The following is a 23,991-nucleotide window of genomic DNA, read 5'->3' as shown; positions in this document are numbered from 1 at the left end:
ACATCGTTTTTTTAGAAAGAGAGAGCATATATAGTTTGCTATCTCTTTTTAATCTTCATCGATGGCAGACGCGAAGGGACTGCTGCAAGTCTTTATGGAAGTTTCGGTTGCATTCGGGTGTAAAGCAAAAATCAGTAAACTCAATCTCACCACAGTTTGGTGAGATTTGCAGTTGGTGAGTTTTGTTAGCTTGATATTCCGAGCTGCGATATCACAGCTTGCAAAATAAACCGCAGTAGTTTGCTTGTAGAATTTTGTCTACAAAATGCAAGCGTGATCTTGGGCGTTGGTGAGATTTGATTTTTCGATGTTTTCCCAACACTGTTTGTGCCCATTAATGTAGATTATAGATCTTAAGCCATTTGAAAGACCCATAAACACACTTTAAAAAAAAAAGTGTAACGACTCTTTTCGCATTTTTACAAAGTAGACGACTCTATTTTCAATGTTTTAGAATCAAAATAATCTACAGCCTGTAGGAATTCTAGAGAAATCTCAATTTTTGAAATTCATCAAGAAATTGCTAAGCTATGCTATTGCAAACTTGCCGTTACACATTTTTCGGAGGCATCTTATTCGGAGTGTTAATTAAACATTACTTTGCCCACCACAAGTTTAAATTATTGACTTCGAGAGGTGGGCTGCCTGCTCAGTGATAGATTGAATAGTATTTAAAACTTATTACAAATTTGTCCTTAAAGAACACAACAAACAATAAAACGACAGTACAGTAAATTAATTGCAGCTTTTCACGATATAAACAAAAAAAAATATTCAAAACAAAATACATAAAAGACAACAACAGTATACGAATACATTGAACAGTGAACGATTTGCTGCCAAAATTATTGTAGTTGTTCTCGTTTGATACTAAAAAGCAAGGGATATTTGTTATATCCGTAGTTGGATTTCAAATCGGTGACGATCTGACAGCGAAATTGACAGGTTTCATGAGTCAAACACATAATTCACAAACTCTTCTTGTAAATTGCAAGTGCCAAATATCATCATAACATCAGGAGATTTCATAATTACGAAAAACATTTTTTATAGCAAACAAATGGCCGCAACCCTGAGCAATTGATTCAAATCATTCAATTAGGAAGTCAATTAAATGAGTTCATACAGCGTCCAAAGAACGTGCAACAAAGATGCAATTTTCTTCTATGTGCCATTTTTGGCAAAATATTCATCTTTATTACATAACAACGCAGTTCATTGATCTTACCTGATCCGCACAGTCCACGTACGAAAAGCTAAAATCTAACCGAAATGGAATGGTTTCCACATAACCGAAAAAAAAGCAATTACCAATCATGTCGTGACGGATTGATCCAATGCCAACGGCGAACGTCAATGCTGCCAGAGAAATGAAAAAAAAACCCCCCGAATCACCAAGTAAATTTCAATTTAGCTTCTTTTTAATTATCGCTCATCTAGGTATATGTACAATTCACATGCCACTTTCTCACTATGTATAAACATATAGTAAACAGAGAAGAAAAAAAGTCAATAACGCGACGAGTTCGCACTATCCGCGCATCCTAAAATATAGTTCACCTTCTCGTTTTCTCGTTAGTCACTAAAATCACCTTAATCAATCATGAATTAACTAAATAAAGTCACTAGCTTCGGTTTTGCGATGGTTGCTGTGGTTGCTGCTGCTGCTGCTGTTGTAGTTGTTGCTGACCGCCAGCGGCCGGCACTTGACTTTCGATGTCCCGCTCGTTGTCAAACCGGACAAAGTTATTCTGACTGGTGGGAAGTGGTCCTTTTGCAAACATCCGATACAGTACCACCAGGCTGACCAGCACGTACACGTTGAGCACTGTTGTTGTTGTTGTTGTTGTTGTCATGGTATAAAAAAAAACAATACGACGACGAAAAGAAGATGAGTTAGTACGATTCAGAGCCAAGCTTGACCTTCCAATGTGCAGAAACTTCCACTCAATAGACCGTTTCACCGGTTGGTTGGTTGGTTAGTTGGTGTGCAAGCAATTAACTCATCAGGGAGGAAGTTTTGTCCCCTTCTTTCGAACGGCAAAGGTCACATCACAGAGGACAGAGGAAAAGTTTCACCACCGGATTTGGTCAAGCGTAAAAACCACGCAACGAAGAACAAGAATACTCACAAATCATGACGACCAACTGCCGCGTTTTGATCGATGCTAGCTCGGACTGCCTTCCGGTGCAGAGGTTCAGTATCTCCTGTACCACCACCACGGCCCCATCGATGATGAACAGCGCCAGGAAGGGGGTGAGGAATGATTTGTTTTCCTGGAAGATGAGAAAAATGTTTATAAATTTTGGGTTCATGAGGGGGGAAATGGGGTCGCAGACTGGGTCGTCACATTCCAGCGTGAGCTCATCTGGGTGGGTAGACTGAATGGACTTGACTTGATCGCATTGTGATGCTAATTATATTCTAATTCGACTCTCATGAGCGTGCTAGTTACTGGGAAAATTGCTACCCTACAGTCACGTAATGTATGTAGATATTTGGATTGAATTCGTTCCATTCATACCAGGAGCTTATTTATTATTTCTAATTATATTAATAAATATTTTGGTTTCACACGAAAGATGCTACTGCAAAAGATAAGTGGGTCAGGATTATTCAAAATACAGTATGAGAACCTGTACTAATACGACATCCGGCATCTTTTTAATGCAACTTTCAGAAATTCGACGTCGTCAACTTAAAAAAAACATAAACAATTCGTTATTGACGATGAGTCAGCAGAATATGAAAAATTGAAAGCTGCTATCTAGTATAAACGAATAAACGTGTACACAACGAAATCCGATTTTTTTTCCCAGTTGTCTCAGGGTGGCCAGATTATTTTTTTCATTATCGGTAGCTTCTCAAAACTTGTATCGGTAGTTATCGGTAGGCCGTCTCAAGAAGGCTTTCCCGAAACTTGAAACCTATTGGTCCCAAGCAAATCGATTAACGTAACCCATTCTAGTCGAAATTTCAGTACTACACTATGTTTGTTTTGATTCGTTATGAAAGTTTGACAGATAAAATGAGGGGTTCGTGGATTTTCCTATGTTTCGAGGGGTGAATTGATTAGCTTGGGACCGAAGATAGTACCAGAGCTGAGCAAAAAAGTTGAGCACGTTTCTTTGGGACCTACTAGTCTTAGAGTTACCTCTATGGTACAACGGTACTGCTTTGTATGTCTGTCAATGGTATTAAACGTGCCGAAATCAATATTTCTAATTATGACTACACGGAAAACAAAACATTGGAAGTTATTGAACATTTGTCAAGATTACTAAAAATCTGTGATTCTCGGTAAGAAAAGTGAAAAATCGGTAGTTTTTAACCTTTCGTCTGTGAATCGGTAGGCATCCCGACAATCGGTAGGACTATCGATAAATCGGTAGGTCTGGCCACCCTGGTTGTCCCATATGTGTTTAAACTGATTGACAGAGAGAAGAAAACAGTTCGCTTAGCTTAGCATATGAGACCTTATAGAGTTCAAAGCTTGACATATGTAGCATAGGATTATCCGTTTCATATAAAGTTTAGACTAATCGAAACTCGAAATACGAAACATTGCTACAGCATTCATGGTTCTAGACGAACTAGAACTAATCCCACTTAAAAAAATACTGACTCGGATTGTAATATTTACACGTGTAAAAATTACTATGTTTAGATACTTTTTAAGTTAAAAGTGCAAATTTCGGAATTCTGCAAAATCGAGAAAAGTAAGATATTGGAACCTGGTGCAGCGTTTTTGGAGCGATGTTCCCGGAGACCAATTTTCCCTGCATACATTCTTTACCAGTAGCAACAGGGACCATGATGAATGGCATTGCATTTGAAGGGGAACAGGGGTCTGCAAAAGTTGTGACCAGCTATGTGTCTATTATATATAGAAAAACACGCAGGAAAGGATGGCCTAAATTTGGTAAAAGTCAAGCTATGCCATTTACGACTACTCGCTCAGTAATTAATCATTTTGTTCGACCATTTTCCACAGAGATGGCGCTGTTCCGCTGGTAGGAAGTGATAGAAATCCCCATATAGAAATTGAGAGAAGTGGGAATAATCTGCTTTCGGTGCATACCCTAATAAAAATTGTATGGTTAATTTGCTTAACGACGTGTTCTGGGTATCATCCAAACCATTTGTGGAATAGTTCAATGATTTGGGTTATCGTTCCTTTATGGTTATTTTTTATTAGGGTATTCAGGTCAACAAAAGTGAACGACAACCTAAAGAAATTAATCAGGGACTTTGTCGTTCAGTTTTTTCCCGAAAATTATTGTTAAACAAGCTACCATTAAATTAAAATGATTTTTCCCCATACAGTTTTACCTGCTTTACTACCAGTTCCCAGAGAGCCAAAAAAATCCAATTTGAGAGAGAAAATTTGCTCTCACGACCTGAATCTCTCAACATGCCATGTATTTTGTTGACACTCGATTTATGATTTCCCTTTCACAGATTACAAAATAGAGTACCTGACACTACAAAACATGTCTGATACCTCTATATATGCATTTGCTTTAACATTTGAAGTCTCTCCACCCATACATAAAAATCGGCGGGAAATTCTGTGAGGGGTGAGCTATTTTGTGTGCAGAATGTGTAAAATATAAGGGACTTCGAATATTAATCTAAATGCATACATAGAGGTACCATACATGCTTTGCACTGCAGTGTCCTCTGTGAACAATTATAGGAAAACAGATTGTGTGTAGTTTCCGATAGATGTCACCGCAAACAACAACAGTGACATCTAATGGAACATGAATGCAGAAGCTTGATAAAATGATTAATTCAATTTGCTATATTAGTGTTTTCCAATCTATGCGTCGCAACTCATCAGTGGTCACGGGCTGTTTTAGATGGACCGTAGGAATTGACAATGTGGTCAGACGTTTTTCAATGTTTCAGTAGGTAATTTTAATACCAGTAACGCTGGTAGATCACTTTTTCGGGGTGTGTTACTGGTATAAGATCTAACACCAGCCCTAGTTAGGATTGGGCGATCTTGGATCTTTGGAAGATCGATCTTTTTCATCCCGATTTCCGATTTTTCGGATCGATTCTTTGTCCACGAAAAAATCGAAAAAAATCGATCTCTTCTTTCGATCTTTTCGATCTTCAAAAAAAAATTGGTTTCAAATTTTTAAGTGTATTTAGATCGAAAAAAGAATTTACTCTCACCCAGAGTGGCCAGATTATTTTTTTTCATTATCGGTAGCTTCTCAAACCTTTTATCGGTAGCTATCGGTAGGCCGTCTTAAGAAGGTTTCCCCCGATACTTAAAAGCTTTGTGAGCGGGGGAAGGATGATAACAAATCACCCGCAATTTTGAACTTTTAAACCGAGCCATCAGTCCTTTATCCTCACTCATTGAATAGTCTAATGTAGTGTATAATGAGTCACGCCAAGTCTAACTATTGAACTGTCAAACCGGCTACCTATCGTGCAAAGTAAACAAACATAACGATGCTATGAAAGGTCCACGAAGAAATTAAATTAGCATTAAATTTTCATGGGATACGTTTGATAATGATCAGTAATGAGAATTTATACTATTTTTTTAAAGATAATTTGACAAAATCACTGTTCTAATAATTTACTACAGCTGCTATTTTTTACTCGCTAGAAGTCATTTGAAGTTGATGCAGAAGTCCTCTGTTGCCAAGGGAATCTTTTCAAAACCAAAAAAGGAGAAACAGAAAATAGCATTCCCGCTAGGAGACAGACAGAGAAAGTCGATTAAACGTAAACAAACTCATCCATTTGGATTGAAGTGGCAAAACGCATCGCGTTCGATCAAATTGATTGACTACAAGGAAAACAAAACATAGGTATTGAACATTTGGCATTGCTTAAAATCTGTGATTCTCGGTAGGAAAAGTGAAAAATCGGTAGTTTTGAACCTTTCGCCTGTGAATCGGCACCCGAGCAAAGCTGAAGATCAAATTGAAATCAAAATTTGCTGTTATGATGTAACTTATTTTGAATACTCTAGTTGATCTCATTTTGGTTGACTTAACGGTTAACACAGTAAAAATGAGAGTAAAATTTTACACTGTTGAAGCAAACGGAAAACTAATCCTGCTTTCAATGAAATCAATTTGATTACTCATTTTGCATTCATAATGTTTAACTGAATACGGGCCTGGCATAAATGGTTAGCATCCATGCTTCTCACGCTGAAAGACTTAAAAGTTGAATAAGTCAAATCTCTCCCCGGGCAAGTCAGGAATGACCTAAAATGTGTTAAACGAAACAAATAAACAAGAATCATTAGTTCAACAACAGATGAACTTAAATTAAATTTTAAACAAGACGTTAAGAGCAGAACTAAGTTGCTTTCATTTAAAAAGTTTTGATTGCATAATGAAATCACAATATGATATCAGATTTATGTCGCGACAATTGAAATCAAAATGAGTTTTCATTATGATAGAAACTGCAAACTTTAATATCGATTTGCTTTCATTTTGTTAACCGATTTGCTCGGGTAGGCATCCCGAAAATCGGTAGGACTACCGATAAATCGGTAGGTATGGCCACCCTGCCTCACCCCAGACTGCGTATTAAATTTAACGAACAGAACGTCAACATCAGGATCGCTCCCTACAATGACGTCACTATTTGCGTTTCCGATATTTACGAATACAGCAACATTTGAAGGTTTGTGCTACCTCCCTCCTGTATTCATTGCTTCTTACCGGCACGACAATATTTAATTGAATATTATAAAAAAAATAATTTCTCATGGTACCAACGTAAACAAGAGTATTAAAATAAAAATCACAGATCGATCTACCAAAGATCGATTCTTTCGAACCGATTTAATCAGTGGATCGATTCTAGAGCCGTCAAGATCGATCTTTCTTTGAGGATCGCCCAATCCTAGCCCTAGTCCTGACTGCTTCAAACTAGGGGAACAGTATTTTTTAGTAATCAAAGGAACACATTTTAGTCCTTGTTGCTTTTTGTGGTGACAAGACTTGGAACGACTTGTGGTGACAAGACCACCTCAGTTTTGAATTTTTATATTGATTAAGGGAAATGACGGCTTCGGCATGACAGACTATTTTTGGCAACACAAATTGAAACACTATTTTCACTGGATTTTCTTACGAAAACACTTCGCTGAATGCATGCAATTTATGCTTTCAGCTTCACTTTGACTATATTTTTACCACTGAAAAAAAGCAAACTAGCAAGGTTTTCTTGAAATGCAACACACGCACTACAAATTGCAGCTGATTTCGAGTTGCCGATAATAGAACAGTAGATTTACATGCAGTTCAAATGGAACGGTTGCCGAAGAAAAACTGGTTGCCGACAATACTCGCTCACACTAGAGAAGATTGAAGCTTTGTAAAAGCGTTTCAAGACAGTTTTTGACAATTCTTTCGACTGAAATTGTTAGAGCAGCTGGCAGCAAAAGATTGTAAACAAACCAATACTGCATATGTGTGCGTTCCTTAGAGAAAAAGGCTATAGAAAGAAGGTCGCTGCTTAGGTTGCCGAGAATACGTACATTCCCCTATTTCAAATCAAAAATATTTTTTATGCTCATAGACTGCATATAATCCCTTTGTCCTTCTACTTTTTCTATTCCTCTTATATTTTCAGAAAGCGAGTAATGGTGATATACACGCTAACTTCAAAGTGACCGTAATTGAGTAAAACAAGACCCATTTTGAAAAATAGTGGGTTAACTCAATATTAAGTATTTTTTTACCCATTAATGAGTATTTGTTATCCATTAATGAGTAACAGTTACTCATTAATGACTAACAGATACTCATTAATAGGTAAAAAAAACTCATTTAATAAGTTAAGCCACTTTTCTTCAATATGGATCTTTTTCAACCATTAATGGGTACTTTCAAGTTAGCGTGTAGCCATAAGCCTAGCAAAAGGCTAGTACAAGACTTAGTGCTCATGTCAAGTGCTGATAAAAAAATCATTCCTTCTAAACTCAACTTAGCTGAAAATGAGGACAACCTTTGACATAAAAATATTCTGTTGATCATGGATTTGTCGAATTGGTTGTCTCGTTAGAATTTCCCCTCAGGGCCGTTGCTGGTTTTCAATTTGCTTGAAAGTCTTGTAACATTTCAAGGGTACTGTTTTTCATTTAAATATCCTGAAAATGACCGATTTTGTAATGTAAATCGCCTATTATTTATTAATTTCTTTAAACTAGTCAATTACAGAAAAACATGTAGCAGCTGTTTTATGTAGATGCTGCATAGTATTAGTAAACTTGTGTTTTTTTAACGCATACTAGGCACTTGCATACAAATATGGACGGTTGCATACAATATTTGAAATCTTCCATGAAATGTCTTTATTTATTTATTTGTTTACATCAACAGGATGAGTGTAGCCCCAATGATGTTTAAGTGATTAACATTAAAATACACAGTCCAGCTTACTAAAATACACAATACAATAAAATACATGGTCATTCAACGGTTTACTGCGTTAGAGAAAATACGGGAACAGCGCCGGCGTAGCATCTCTCATGTCAGGTTGAAATCGAACACTGAAGAAACTCGATTGAACACACGTTGAGTGGCCGTCTATAGCACCGTTCATGCTATAATTAGTGCGATGCTGAGACAATCTTAACATAGCGTTATTTAGCAGCGCTCGGGGTTGGACGTTCACGTTGATCTTTTCCAGGATTGTAGAACAATCGTCAACCCCGCGAAGTGTCTCTCCGAGTACGTAGAAGCTCCAGATCAATCAGCTGACATCGACTTTCACAACTGGGTAGACGAAAAGGGTTTCCCCAAGGCAGCTTCCTCAGATCAAATCGAAGAAATCGACGCTGAACGGACTCAACTCTTTCAGCACCATTATTATAGCTTGGGTTCCATACTGCAGAGCAATATTCCAGGGTGGACCGCACCAGGGAACAGTATAGCGATTTGAGACAATATATATCGGAAAAATTCTTTGCAATCCTGAAAATGAATCCCAAAGATCTTGACGCCTTGTCGACAGTGAACGAGATGTGTTGCTTATACGTTAACTGGGAATCCAGAATAACTCCCAGGTCTTTTACGTGGTTGACACGGCTGATAGTTGTTTCCTGAAGTTCATAATTGAACATGATCGGTTCCTTCTTGCGAGAGAAGGCGATAACTGTACACTTCGCGGGGTTGACCTCCATCCGGTTCAAGTTGCACCAGTTAGCAAACGCTTCGAGCTGGCATTAGAGGAAGTGACAGTCATCGATAGAACGGATCCGGATATAGATTTTAAGATCATCTGCATACGATAGACGAAGGCCTTCGAGGACCAGATTCACGTCGTTAAAGTACAACAGGAAAATCAACGGGCCTAGGTGACTTCCTTGAGGTATCCCTGGCGTGGCTGGGTAAGTAGCAGACTGACATTCACCAACGGTTACCATCAGCTGGCGATCACTGAGATAAGAGCGAAACCATCGCAGGAGGTTGCCATTTACCCCGAGTTTATCTAACTTAGCAATCGCAATTGCATGGTTCAGTTTATCGAATGCAGCCGACAAGTCGGTGTAAATTACGTCTGTTTGTGCCCGTTCTGTCATGCTCTTTCCGTGACATACGATGTCAGACAAAGTAGATTAGTGGTAGTAGAACGACCGGAAACGAAGCCGTGTTGATCACTACTTAGATACTGCTTACAATGAAAGAGCAGGGGCTCCATGATGACTAACTCGAATAACTTCGAAACTGAGCTCAACGATGTGATTCCACGGTAATTATCCACGTCCCGTTTGTTTTCCTTTTTGTGAACAGGAAAAATATGTGCAAATTTCCAACAAGATGGAAATATAGCTGGCAAGCTGGCGATATGCATCTTCAGAAAAAAATTGATGGGACACCATCGGGTCCTGGGTTGAAGGCCGACTTAAGTTGTTGTGCGGCAGTGGAAATCATCTCGACGTCGATGTCAATTGCACTCAACGCTTGTCCGGAGAGTGGTACATTACTAGCTGCTAGGGTAACGTGGTCGTCGGCTAATATCTCATCAGAGGAAACTGGGAAACTTGTCTGAAAACAAGCGACAGATCTCCTGAGAGGTGGAACCAACTTCTCCGTTGAACATCATTGACGATAGTAGGCCGGACTCTTTGCGCTGCTCGTTAACGTAATTCCAGAAGTACTTCGGGTGTGACTTGAGTTTACTCTGAATCCCACGTTGCTATCGCGAATAGCATCGATGGCTAACTCGCTTGAACTCACGATTGAGCCTAACGTAATGATGTTTCAGCGACAGCGTACGATACTTGGTGAATTTCCTTAGTGCCGCTCGCTTGGTCGATTTCAACTTTTGCAATTGGCTCGTCTGCTAAAAGGTGTGACCCTTTTCGGTGAACTCTCTTTGGAACGTGTCTGTCAATGACATGTGAAAAAGTTTGCGCAGCGGTTTCAACGTTATCAGGGTCCAGGACGCTTCCCCAGTCTATGCTAGACAGCACGTCGATGATACTACTATGATCAGCTCTCCGAAAATCGTATGACACGTTTGTGGAAATGTCTTCAAAATCCCGAACGTGACTATCATGGACAGTGACAACCAAAGGAGGATGATGAGGAACTTGCTTTACTTGTGGAGAAGGTGCCGTGGAGATAACTGGAGCAGTGTCCTGAGCGCTAACGAAACAGAGGTCTAAGCTTCGATTGTTCTCGTTAACTACGTCATTGATTTGAGATAGCGTTGCTGCACTATGGCTATCGATCTGGATCTTATAACATTACACGACCTATAACCAACAAGTCAATTGCAATGGAAGATTTTTCACTGATTGATCACGCATTAATGGAACCGCTGGCTTCGGTGTCTTCAATGAATACTCAATCGCCTTCCGGAAACTTCAGGAACCTTGTTCCGTTTATGTTTCTGAGCTAGCAGCAATCAACTTCGTATTGGGGATGATTTCCGACATGCCCAAAGACCATTACTTCATCTTCTCGGATAGTCTCAGTTCGATTGAGGCTATTTGGTCGATGAAACAAGGTAGGCACTCATCTTATTTCCTTTCAAAGTTGGCAAAACGATTGGACAAGTAATTCTCTTGGGCGGTGGTTACGTTCCATTACTTCAAATGTTTCTTCGAGAGCGTGGTTCAAAGTTTTGGATGTAAGTCATTCGCGTGATGTGAAGACTAATGCCCAACGACTACTCGCTAGACGCACATCTCTACAGAATAAATCTCATTGACAGCAATATGGGGCCTCCCTTAGCCCAGTCGGTAAAGGCACACCTACAAAGCAAGACCATGCTGGAGGTGGCTGGGTTCGATTCCCGGTCCAGTCTAGGAATTTTTCGGGTTGGAAAATTTCTCGACTTCCCTGGTCTTCGAGTATGATTGTACTTGCCACACAATTATACTAATGCAGAAATGGTACAGGCATCGAAAGCTCTCAATTAATAACTGTGGAAGTGCATCTAGAACACTAAGTTGAAAGCACGCAATAAGCTAATATGCGATATGCAATAAGCTTGAAATGCGAAGAAGAAGAAAGCAATATATGTAGGTGCAGAACCGGTTATGATGACATCGATTTTGGCATTACCCGAGTAATTTGTTTTGCCGAGATCGACACCGTCGACTAGCACGGAATTTTATTTTGCTGGGTTTCAGTGAAAAACATACCGAGATTCAGGTAAGAAACGAGAATTTTGTTGAGATCTCTGCTGAAAAATAGAAATAATGCTGCAATCTCAGTAAAAATCAGAGAATCCAAACAAATAAAGCAATCAACGATACAGAAAAAACGCTTGCTACGACTATCATGACAAACTCACTTTGCAAAACAGCTCGATCAGAGTGGTAGAAGGATAGTGATATATTGCTTGTCTGCTTTGTTGCAATATGCATGGTTGAGGACATAGCTTGATCGGAATCGGGAAAAGACATAACAAAAAAATTACCATTGACACACGTGTATTATCTTCGGCTTTACTTCGTGAAGCTGCTTGCCAACAATTTGGTCGTTTCCTTCTACCAGCCCGCGCGAGCTGTGTTGCAGGAGCTGTTTGTCATGTAAAAATAGGAAAAAGATTGTATCATTATTGCTTTCCAATTCTGACAAAGCGTTATCGTTCGGCTCGTTGATCGTTTGTCATTTTGTAATTTGGAGATATGGAGGTCAAAACATTGCATACCTTCCGCATGGCACTTCTACACACTTCTAAAAAGTAGTGTAAATTTATGATCTATATGAGGCACATAAATGGAACAAGATTACATTATAGATCGTGTAATTTTAACTAGTTCGTTTATTTACTAGGCTCAGTCGTGTGTGACACTTTGCGGAGTCAAAAATCCGTAATTTTTGAATTAGCATTTTAAACAGCAGTAAATCTTTGTTAGCATTGGGTACCAATAACTCGTGGCGGGCTCGAGGTTGATGGGTAACAATTTCGATTGGAAGGAACTAGGTAGGAAACAGGTTTCTGAAGCTTCCTTCAGTTATATTCTCTAACGGTTGACCAAATGCTGGCTGGGCAAGTAGCACAGAAACAGGTGGATAATAAGACTGGGACACAATGACTGGAAAATGTGTGGAAAGGAGGGGATGGTCACATCAAATTCTAACATCAGACAAACAAAGGAATTTGTAGATCGCCTGCATGTAGAGAAGATCACGGGATCCCAATATATATCTTACTTCACGGAAGGGTTGTCTACCTCGGGCCACTAGGGTATCCAGTAGTCGCTCTGGAGGCAACTGCGCCCAATTGAAAATTTCTGCTCAAATCCCAACACAAAGATCTATTTACTTCAATTGCATATTGACAAAAAAAAAATGAGGCAAGATTGATCGAAAAGGCAAAGGAGATACTAAAAACGATCCTAACTACCTTTTTGTTCGAGCACTATGGTTAAGGTCCCAGCTATCTATCTTGAGCTATGACTGGACTTATTTTTTCTTGTAAATCAGTAAGCTCTTTTTACAAGCGGAAGAAATTGTTTGGCGCTATTTTACGTACATTTTTTTTTCTTGCTCGTTTCGAAAAAATGTATACTTTTCTATTGCAAACGTTACGTAGTTTGCTAATCCATGATTGATTAAGAGCAGCAGAATTGCACAAAGAACCAACTAAATTGGCGCTTTTCATTCTCAATCTGCAGCCTTCAGTGATACTTTACTTCGGCAGCCAACAACGCGTATGGCCTCGTTAGATTACAGTTATAATAGATGAAAGGGATTGTTATTTACATTATCGCTGTTCGTTGTCTAGTTGTGACGCGGACGTGATAAACTTGAATGAAATATTTTATTGATAATGACAGATCATAGCCCTGAATCCACTTACTTATTAAGTAAGATTATTAATTAACGTTACGGTAATTTATTTTACTTTATTTAAAAATTATAAAACCAAACTAATAATCATCAAGTTTTGAACATGCAAATAAAGTAGAACTTATCATTCAATCAACATCATCATCAGTTCAGTTCAACTGAATTTTTGGACTATGTAGAACGCACCACTTTCTGAGGTTTTGGATATTAACCAGCCCAATGGCAGGATGTCAATATCGCAGAGACAACATGTCATACAGTATTATTATTATTATCTCTATTTAGGAGATTTTCAGCCGCAGGCTGGTTCATCTCCGATCATGTCATACAGTAGGCCCAGCAAAGCAATACAAATTATTGGGCCCGGGACATGCTGATGATGGTCCCACCGCTTACATTCAGCGGCGCTGGTGGTTTAGTGGTAAGCATGATTACCCCTCACCCCAGCAGGTCTGGGTTCAATCACAGTCGGCGCCGCCGGGATGTTCTGAGGCATAACATCTCTGATCACGCCTTCCTTCGGAAGGGAAGTAAAGCCGTTGGTCCCCGGTTCATGAGTTTGATGGGTCAATAGGTAGAGTCCAGGCGCGGGAGCTGCCTCCATGGCGTCGGTAGCATTGGTGCTCAGCACGGAAAAAACAAGATCGACGGAAAACAAATCAAGGGAAAGAAAGTAGAACATTTAACCAGATTAGCAAACAAAAACGAACCGGTTACAGTTACAGATATAAACTTTTCCTTTGATTCACAGCGATGTACCGTAATTTTCAGCAACGTCAGGAATGCTCACAAAAGTCTTTATTACAGCTATCGATACAAAATAATTCGTTACTAACTTCGTCAAGATACATAATTTGTCAATTAATAAAATTAAATTCATTGGATACCTGCTCAAAACACAGTTTAAATGTGTGAAATCCAGCGTCTCTTAAATTATGTAAGTGTTGCTGAACGTCTAGGCATTGAATTGATGATGAATTTTGAGAAGCACAGGTCAAGAAATGTGGTGTTCTTATTTCATCCGCGTTTCTCGTATTATATCTATGACTTTATCTTACAATTCGATCACACAAACATCGAGGCAGCAAATCGTCAACTATTTTAAAACTAAACACCATAGTCAAATATTCAACTCTTTGCTACATCGACAACCATTTTAAAGCGTTTAGCATCAAATTTGAGGAAGTGAATCTATTACTTCTCAAAATCAAACGCATTATTTACTCTGCTTGCGCTGTAATCTCGATATATGTGTTGCATTGGCCTAAAAAAATGGAAGAGCAAAAGTCTAAATGCGGAGGGATGATTAATTGGTAAAGCTGTATTTGACAGGTAATAGAAATAGAATTCCCTACTTCTAGGTAATTTTCTTGATAACATTGTCAATTTGAGAGTTGAACTTAAGTTTGCCATCAATATTCACGCCAAGATATTCAGTCTCTCGAACGCGATCAATAGCCTCATCATCAATTACAACGGAGACGTTCCCATTTACTAGATTCGGTGAAACTACCATGAATTTAATTTTACTTATATTCAACCTCAATTGCTTGTACTTCTACCATCTGCTTAGATAATGCAAATCTTCATTCAAGAGTAGAACGGCATCATGTAAATCCTTATAGCGGCGCCGGTGGTGTAGTGGTAAGCGTGATTGCCTCTCACCCCAGCAGGCCTGGGTTTAATCCCAGTCGGCGCCGCCGGGATGTTCTGAGGCATAACATCTCTGATCACGGAAGTAAAGCCGTTAATCCCCGTTAATCATGTAAATCCTTAGCTGCAATGAATAGCACAGTATCATCTGCATAAAGATTAATGTCGCAAAATCGTAAAACACGTTGCATGTCATTAATATACATAATAAATAAAAGAGGCCCTAATACATTTCCCTGGGGCACTCCCCACGAGATTGGAAACTTAGTTATGAAAAACAGTCCGCTTAGTCCTGTCACACAAATAGCTTTCAAACCATTTCTATGTAGTACTCGTAACTCCAAAGCGCTTGATTGATCGTAACAATAAGGGCCTAGAAATTATTTCAAAAGCGCGTTTAAGATCCAAAAAAAAAAAGCAACAATCATATCTTTACGCTTCAAGTTATCTTTGCACTTCGCGAATACCAAGTGACTCATGTCCTGTCTGCATGCCGCCTATTCTCAAACTCTGCTATTGGAATAAGTCCTGTCAGCGAGCTTGTATTGACAGAAGCTATCAGAACACCCGAGTTCGAGTATTTGGATTGGGACAGGGGAAATTCCAAGTTAAACGTACATTATTACTACGAAGATAAAAAAATAAAATAGCATTCTTGGGGCGTTTTGATTTTTCTAAAAATGTCGGAAAAGATATAAAAAAAACCAAAAAAAAAATCGCAGTATTTCCTGGGATTTACAAGAAAATTAGCGTGCAATTTTGAATTGTCTAGAGGGTATCCCAGAAAGTATAAGCACACTTTCAACTCGTTGCCATTTCTACTCAGATGAAGTTTATCGGCTGTTCATCGATTTGTGTTGTTGTTTACTTATTGCTCAACAAGTTTGTGTGCGCAAAGTCCTTTTTTAAACAAAACTATCGAAATGCGAGGCATTTCCCCGGAAAAGCACAAACAGATCGTGCACAAATGGTGCACTACTCCCAATCAGTAAGGAAGTTGGCGAAAATTGTGGAAGTAAGTATCGGAGCAGTCCAAACCACCATCCGGAAATTCGGTGAAGAAGTTACCTTCGAACACATCGAAATTTGACCGTAAACAGGGACCGGTGGACCGAAAAGTGCCACTGTTCGATATTTGGCGAAAAAACTGAGAACATCGAAAAGTTACGTCCAACGTACCAAGGCAAGAAACGGGTTGAAAACGTTAAAGAAGCAAAAGAAGCCGAAACGGAGTCAGAAACAAGCCGCATCCGTTTAACCGAGGGCTCGGAAACTATTTGATAGCCTACTGTGTGGAAAATTGGCATGTGTTATCATGGACGATGAAACATACGTCAAATTCGACTACAAGACGCTTCCGGGAGACGAATACTACACAGTCCATGATGGTCAGGAAGTTGACGATGCCAATAAGTCAATTTGTACCGACAAGTAAGAAGTGATGAGAGTGTCAAATTGTCAAAGCTATTTGTGACGAAGGAGACGATGAGCAATGAAATTTACGTACGGGAGTATTTGAATCGGCGTCTGAGGCTTATGATCCGTCAAAATGATGGCCCAGTACTATTTTGGGCCGATTTGGTGTCAATGTACTACTCAAAAGACAGCTTGATACAAAGCAAACAATGTGCAGAACGTGCCAAAAAAGATGAATCCTCCGAATTGTCCGAAAGCTCGGTCAATCGAAACTTTTTGAACTTTTTTCAAGCAATATCTACGGAAGAATTTGAAAAAGAAGTGGCCAAAATTATCGCCAAGGAATCTGTGCTAAGGCTCATGAGCAGCGGCATGTCAAAACTTCGCTCATTGGCATACGATTAAAGTACCTGCGGATTATTTTCATCCAATTGAAAGAGAATACTGTAGAGAACATACATATATATATGAAACACAAATTTGAGCTCATAAACATAACGTTGATTTATTCCAATAATAAACTTTGCGTATATTTTCTGAGACACCCTATAATTCTTCATTTTAAAAATTGGGGTTAGCAAAAAATTATGCGGTATTTCATTCCCAGATTTTTACCAAATGATATTATACTAAAATTTTCATAAAAACTTGGATTATGTATATAATTTTTCATTAGTTTTTGAAAAACCAAAATGATATTTTTCTTTGGCAACGAGGAGTTTTGCGTTAAGTGTTTTCATAACTTTCTAGAAATATTTAAAGTTTGTTATCGTTTTTTGCCATAAACTTGCAATCCAGAATACTTACACTTAGCATCGAAATTTCAAATTAAGGTACACCGGCCAAGTGGGACCGCGGGGTAAGGGAACGGCATTTTTCAAAACTGAATTCTAAAGTGTTCTTCTCGTTCTTCCTCGAATTTCAAACTTATTGCTTATCGCATATTAGCTTATTGCGTGCTGTGAACTTAGTGTTCTAGATGCACTTCCACAGTTATTAATTAAGAGCTTTCGATGCCAGGTACCATTTTTGCATTAGTATAATTGTGTGGCAAGTACAATCATACTCTATGCCCAGGGAAGTCGAGAGATTTTCCAACCTGAAAAATTCCTAGACCGGACCGGGATTCGAACCCAGCCACCTCCAGCATGGTCTTGCTTCGTAGCTGCGCGTTTACCTCTAAAGTGTAGGTGCGATAAAACAGCAACCTCCCTGGAGCCGAAGACGTATTATCCTACAGCAATGTAATAGTCACTTGGGTTGGGTTATAAAAGATTATTGAATCCACATCATAAAGTGAAACAAAACATCAACAACAAAACTTATTTACATCAACCGAAGTCACGCTGTTTTCGTTATTGTCAACAGTCAACATTAGTTTATATGCATAACAAAAACAGGAACGTATAATAAAAAATGTTTTGCAGGTCACACGATATCTGTCGCTGTTTTAAATAACTCGAAACGTAAGCAAACCGACAAACGAACCAAAAACTAGACTCATGAAGTAGTAGAAGAGGCTGTTCATATACCATGTGGATAGTTTTAGGTAACCATTTGTATGGATGATTGCTCATGGATAGGGAGGGACTGTTCACGTGGAATGTAGACAGCCCCGAACCATTTTTACTTTCGGTAGTTGCTGTCAACACCTATTCCATATAATTAATGTTGATCAACTCAAGCGTCATTTTTCAAATCAACGTATCTGATTTTGTAAACAATAACGCCAATCGACGATTTGTCTTAACTGCTAAATCACCCACGCAAACTAACACGACCAGTCTTTCCTATACCAGCTGGTGCCGTTAGTTTGTGTGAGTGAGCTAGCAGTTGCCACAAATCATCGGTTGAAAGTTATTGTTTACAAAATAAAATTCGTCGAACTAGAACTAGACGCTTGAACTAGTCTTCGCAGGGCTATCCAACATTTATTGCCCAGCTATTTTTTGCTTTGCTAATCAATGTAAGTTGACACAACGTGGTCCTCTTTGCCTTTCAGCAATTGTTTGTTTTCGTTTACACACGCCTTTAGCATTTCCTGTTTATACGATTCGGCACGCTGCAGAAAATATCCTAGAGAGTTTATTTTCAATTTGAATATTGTAGTTTGCTGAGGTTCACATCGTAAATCAGCTTGCAAAATTTCATAACTTTTTTCATCTAACACTAAAAGTGACCTAATCTGAGAATCTTGCATTGTTGGTGAGATCTATTAAAATGAAGTATGCCTATGCCTTTACACAATAGCATAGCAACCAAGGCTTACACCTGCCTTTGCCAGAACGATCGAAGCGTCCTACGACCTTGATTAGTCAACCGTGTCAATCCAGTCTTGATTTTCTTCGGCGTCTCTTGTAAGTATGGCACACATCTCTGTCACTAATCAAATGGTCCGTTCGAAAACCGGTCTCAATTATCCCATCCAAAATCAGCAGTGCACTCACAAAACACTCCCTCGCCCATGATGCAGTCGTTCATAGCTCACCTTGTATAGGCCAACGGCCAATATCACAGAGGCACATAGCCACAGGGCCGATTCTACCTGAATCAAAATCGGATACCGCTGCACAGCTTCATCTGTTGATCACACACGTCATCGTTGGTTTGCGACAGCGCAAAAAAAAAAGACACACCACACAGTTGGGGGGCACATGTAAAAAAAATCGGAAAGAGAAAATAGTGAAATTAGCACAATTCACAACCATGCTCACTGCAATCACTTGAGCTTTCACAAAAATACACGTTGGTGGAAGGGAACTCCGACCGAAATCAATCAAAAATCACTATTCCACACTCACATTCCTCCTCAATTACGAACGGTTCCTCGTGTAGATCGCGCCCGGTAAACGAGGTCACGATGATCACCGACGTGAAGAAGATGGTGCAGAATGCAATGAAGTACCCGTGGAACTTCATAAAGTACCGAAAGACACGATTCATGACGACCGCTTCCGACATGACTGCTGCTAAGTAACTGCTACGATCGACACCTGCGACTCTACGATTACGGCTTAATTCGACAAATTGCGACCTAATGACCGGATACCGGGAACTTTTCGGATGTTGTTGATCGCTCTTAACGATATTTTCGTATGTTTTGATTGCCACACTGCTGTAATGGGGCAGAGAATAACGGGGGATGTTCAAATTGAAGCAGAAGATCAGTCGATCAGTCAATCGGTGTTCCAACGACGCGCGCGTATGATCGTCTGACGGCGACTGAATGAGCCACCAGACCGGGTCCTCCAACTGCTGCTTGTTGGAAGCTTTTTTTCGCTTTGCACATACATAAGCACAGGTGGCTGCCTATTCTACGGACGGATGAATGTATGAATGGCGCAAGTGAAAATGTAGCAAAATATGGTACGAACATACTTATAGAGCCACGAGAAGCGATTCATGCAAGCAGTGGACGATCTAGAAGAAGTTTGAGCACAGAGGATAGTGAGAAAGATTGGATGGTTGGTGGTGATGTAAATTCAACATTTTGATGTGATTTTGTTTTTAATTATTTGACCATTTTTACTGTTTTATATGATTGACTTCGACTGGCATAATTATTAAATTTTTGCAAGATCCGTTTGAAGATTCTAAACATTCACTTGTTTTTTTTTCTTTTTTGTTTGTTTATTGTTTAAAGTGTATTTGTCGTCAATAAGTGCAGACGGGTTTACAATAGTTGCTATTGTAGTGATAAGCAAATGACAACTTAGAATCGAGAACAACACCTAAATCTCTATCTTGCTAACATCTTTGAACTGGTTTCTGGCCTAGAGTAATTGTGTCATGAAAAATAGCATACTTTCAAAACGACAAGCACCAGGTGTAAAAAATGGTAATTTCATGTTGGAATGTTTGAATGTCTTTATTTATCTCCATGGAAAGTTTCATGTCGTCTGCATATTTCGAAACATGCACACTAATCCAGCATTTATGTGTTCGGTATTTTTTTTCAACTGGGCTTGAACCGTAAAACAAATCTTTTACTGAATATTCAGTTCAAATTAGCGGAATTACTGACATTCAGCAAATACAAACTGAACTTCGATAATGTTTATTGTAAAATACTGAGCACAGAATTTGTAATTACTGAGAAAGCCAGAAAGTTCTAAATTTTCTGTATTGTACGAAAAGTCAGTAATTATAATTACTGTACACAAAGTAATCATAGATTTTTCCTAGACATTTGTCATAATACTCAACGTATTTTACTGACCATGAATTATAAAATTTTAAGCTGTCATTTTTCGCAATCGTTATTTTAGCTTTAGTGAAAATCCAGAAGCAAGTATTTTTTCCACGGCAGTGGAGTCAAGTCGAAGTCGGAGGCATTTTCGAGGTATCTGATGTCCAAATCAAAGGTAATATTTCTATTATACCGATAAAACACCATTGACAGTAGCTCCGAGCCCGGAACCTACCAAAAATGCCGCCGGCTCCAACCCAACTCCACAGCAAACATTTGAGAAAAGTTTGTTTTATCACGGATTGAAGTAAGCTCGACGTTGCTATTGAATAACTTGCTATAATTTCTAATAATTCTTTTTCAAGGCTACGATCCCAACTCCCAACAGTAAACATTGAAACCCCAGCCCTGTGTGGGAAATTATGCGAAGACAACACTGATGGTGTTTATTTCCTGGAAGAATATCACTATCCATCAGTGCAAATCCTTAACTGCTGAAAAATATAATTGAACAATTCTGTGCAATTAATAATTATTGAATTGAAATTAGTATTTTTCTCCCAACACTAACAAAACTTTTTTAACTGGCTTAAACCTGTTAAGCAGCTGAAAAGTAAGGACGCTTGATTGACTAATCAAAGCAAAGCCAAAACTGGTCATGCGACACCTAGTTTTAAGATGCCCTATTACTAAAATGATGATGTACTAAAAAAATGTCATGCAATTTGACAGACATCAAAACGTCATAGCCATTTTCACCCACTCGCCATCTGTGAGTCAATATTCACTTTGATTCTTCAATTTCTTTCGCATTCCGTGTCCTATCCCGTACAGCACGTAAAAACGTCATTACTTTTCAACTGATGCGTACCAGGCTTAATATAGCCGAATGCAACTCGAATGAATTACCAAACGTACAGTAGTTTTTGACAGTTTGACTTAACTGATAGTTCGGTAACGAAAATTAATGCTGTAGCGATTACTGGGTGATCCACAATTCAAAAACCCAGTAAAATTTTACCGACCTCGGTAATCTAGACTAAGTGTGTGAAGCAATTTCAAAATGTGTTCTATATTGTTGACAAATAAAGGACAGTAAAGGGCCAACCAGTGTGAACCTCATGGCACACCTGATGTGATATTAACTATGGTAAACAAATTTTCATCAAATCTTACTCTTTGCGTTCGCTGTGATAAATATGACTCGATCCATTTCAGTAACCTGGGGTTGAAACCCAACTTGGATCGCTTAAAAAGCAAGAGCGGTATGTCATCTGTCAAGTATATAACGTTTGAACATAGATTCCTTTATGCATTACGTTTAGAGAAAAAGTTTCGAAATGTATCATGTTAGTAGCTGTGGATCTTCCCTTAGCAAACCGACGTTGTTTGCTAGTAATTAAAAATATTGTGAGAACACATTCTTCATTCCTTTATTTAACGTCGGTCTCTGTTCCGCAATCGAGTGCCAATCACCGACGGACATCGATTGCCATCCATTGACGGCAATCGAATGTGCAGGAAGCCAGCTTCCACACACCTGCGTGGGATATCGCACCCATTCAACACACATGGAAAACAGCGTTACTTCCCTTCCGAAGGAAGACGTGACCATAGATTTTTAATGCCGCAAAAAAATCCCATCGACCTCGGCTGGGATTGAACCCACACCCATTGGGGTAAGAAAGTAGTCACGCTTTCCACTACACCACAGGCGCCCTATGTGAGAACACAACAACGAATAGCTTAGAAATTCATGATATTATAGCAATTCCAAGCAGGGTTACTTCCACTCACTTGCTATAAAAACATGTATTTCGGAATTATAAAACCATGAAATAGTATAATGCTAATAAGTACTAGTTAGTAACAAGAAGAGGGTGTAAAGTATATGTTTGACACATAAAATCTGTCAATATTGCTTTCAGTGCGTCACAATCAGCGATTTTACGACTCGTGAGCGCTCACTCTGAGTGAACGCTCACGAATCATAAGATCGCTTATTGTGACGCTCTGAAAGCGAAATTGACAGGTTTTATGAGTCAAACACATACTTTACACCCTCTTCTTGTTACTTACTAGTACAACATATCAATATAACATCTAATGATTGCATAATTCCGAAAAATATGTTTTTATAGCAAGTGAGTGGAAGCAACCCTGATTCCACGGTGCTTCGATATAATACCTTTTCCCACTTTTAAAAATTGGGATTAACAATGATTCCTTCCAAATTGAAGGAAGAACACTGGACTCCAGACAGAAATTAAACAGCTAAAATAAAGGTTTAGCTAGCTCCTTTGACAGTGACTTTAGAAATATAGGTGGTAAACCATCTGGTCCAGCACCCTTTGAGCATCCAAGGTTACAAGAGCACGAATGATTTCATCGACGGAAAAAATATCGACTCCAGTAATGTCCACATTTTTTTCTTGGAGATATGAAAAATATTGATAATCTCACTCGTTTTCATCATGAGTTGCATAAATGTCCTAAAAAGCATCCTCAAATAAGTTACCGATCTCATTAGACGTGTTGCCAGTTCTGTTGTTGAATGGCATTTTTGATGGACAGCTCCTGGAACCACTGTGGCGCAATTTTCGCTGTACCACTGTTTGGTGGCTTTTGAGTAGTAGCAGCTTGCCAAGTCCGGCCAGAATAGGTATTTGCTGCTCCAGAAAAGGCAGAAGTCTCTTCAGACAAGGGGAGTTGGAGATTCTTTTACATTCTTCGGGGGCACTCTTCCGGTCAACCGAGGTATACAATTCCTGCCCAAGAATTTGATCGAAAACTGCCAGGAGCGGATAGACCGGGATTTTCGTTTCGAGCGTGCAGGATCAAATCGCGGCGTGCTTGCTCCGGTGAAACCATGATAAAAACAAATTAAATTAACCTGACAACCAATGCCTACTGTGATTATATACACTAGCAGAATGATTCAGAAATTTTTTGAAAAATTTGACTCAAAAATGCCTCAATTGCAGCGTTTTTAATGTGTCCGGATTTCTTTATGATCAACCTTTACTAGACTGAGAGTTTCAACCTCTACACACTTAAATTTTTTCGCCGAGTTTCCAACAGCCGAGTAGTTCTGCAATTTATTGTGCTGAAATTAGGTAAAGCAATTGCCGAGACTCAGCTAACAAATAAAATTTTGCTGAGATCTCAGCTAACAAACAGATATTTTGCAGAGATATCAGTAAAAGTAAACCCAATGCTTCGACGTCTACCTTTGTCCGTGAAGATGACACTGCTAGAGCTGCTCAACCGGATCTGGCGTAATGGAGAGTTTCCCACCAGCTGGCGAAATGCAATCGTGGTGCCCATTCCGAAGCCAAACTGCCTCGATACCGGACCCGCTGCGTTCCGTCCAATCTCGCTCACCAGCTGCATGGCGAAGCTGCTTGAACGCATCATAAATCGACGAC

General features: G+C 39.2%; 2 protein-coding genes across 4 annotated transcripts in view; one reads left to right on the top strand and one right to left on the bottom strand.

The window, feature by feature from the left end:
* LOC135702720 (alpha-protein kinase 1-like) overlaps nt 1-23,991 on the top strand; it is a 365,060-nt gene that overhangs the window by 278,551 nt on the left and 62,518 nt on the right. The gene's annotated exons all lie outside the window — the stretch shown is intronic.
* On the bottom strand, nt 1,420-19,354 carry LOC135702736 (uncharacterized). Its single transcript, XM_065223790.1, has 4 exons — nt 19,176-19,354; nt 18,863-18,954; nt 2,133-2,277; nt 1,420-1,828 (listed from the first exon to the last, which is right to left on the bottom strand). The coding sequence occupies exons 1-4, from the start codon at nt 19,333-19,335 to the stop codon at nt 1,626-1,628; spliced, it is 600 nt and encodes a 199-aa protein (XP_065079862.1). The 5' UTR covers nt 19,336-19,354; the 3' UTR covers nt 1,420-1,625.

Source organism: Ochlerotatus camptorhynchus, unplaced genomic scaffold (assembly GCF_037179485.1).
Source record: "Ochlerotatus camptorhynchus isolate MF236.1 unplaced genomic scaffold, CSIRO-AGI_Acam_v1.1 ptg000196l, whole genome shotgun sequence".
In the NCBI taxonomy this organism is placed as follows: Eukaryota; Metazoa; Arthropoda; class Insecta; order Diptera; family Culicidae; genus Ochlerotatus; species Ochlerotatus camptorhynchus.
This window is presented reverse-complemented; position numbering and strand designations above follow the sequence as displayed.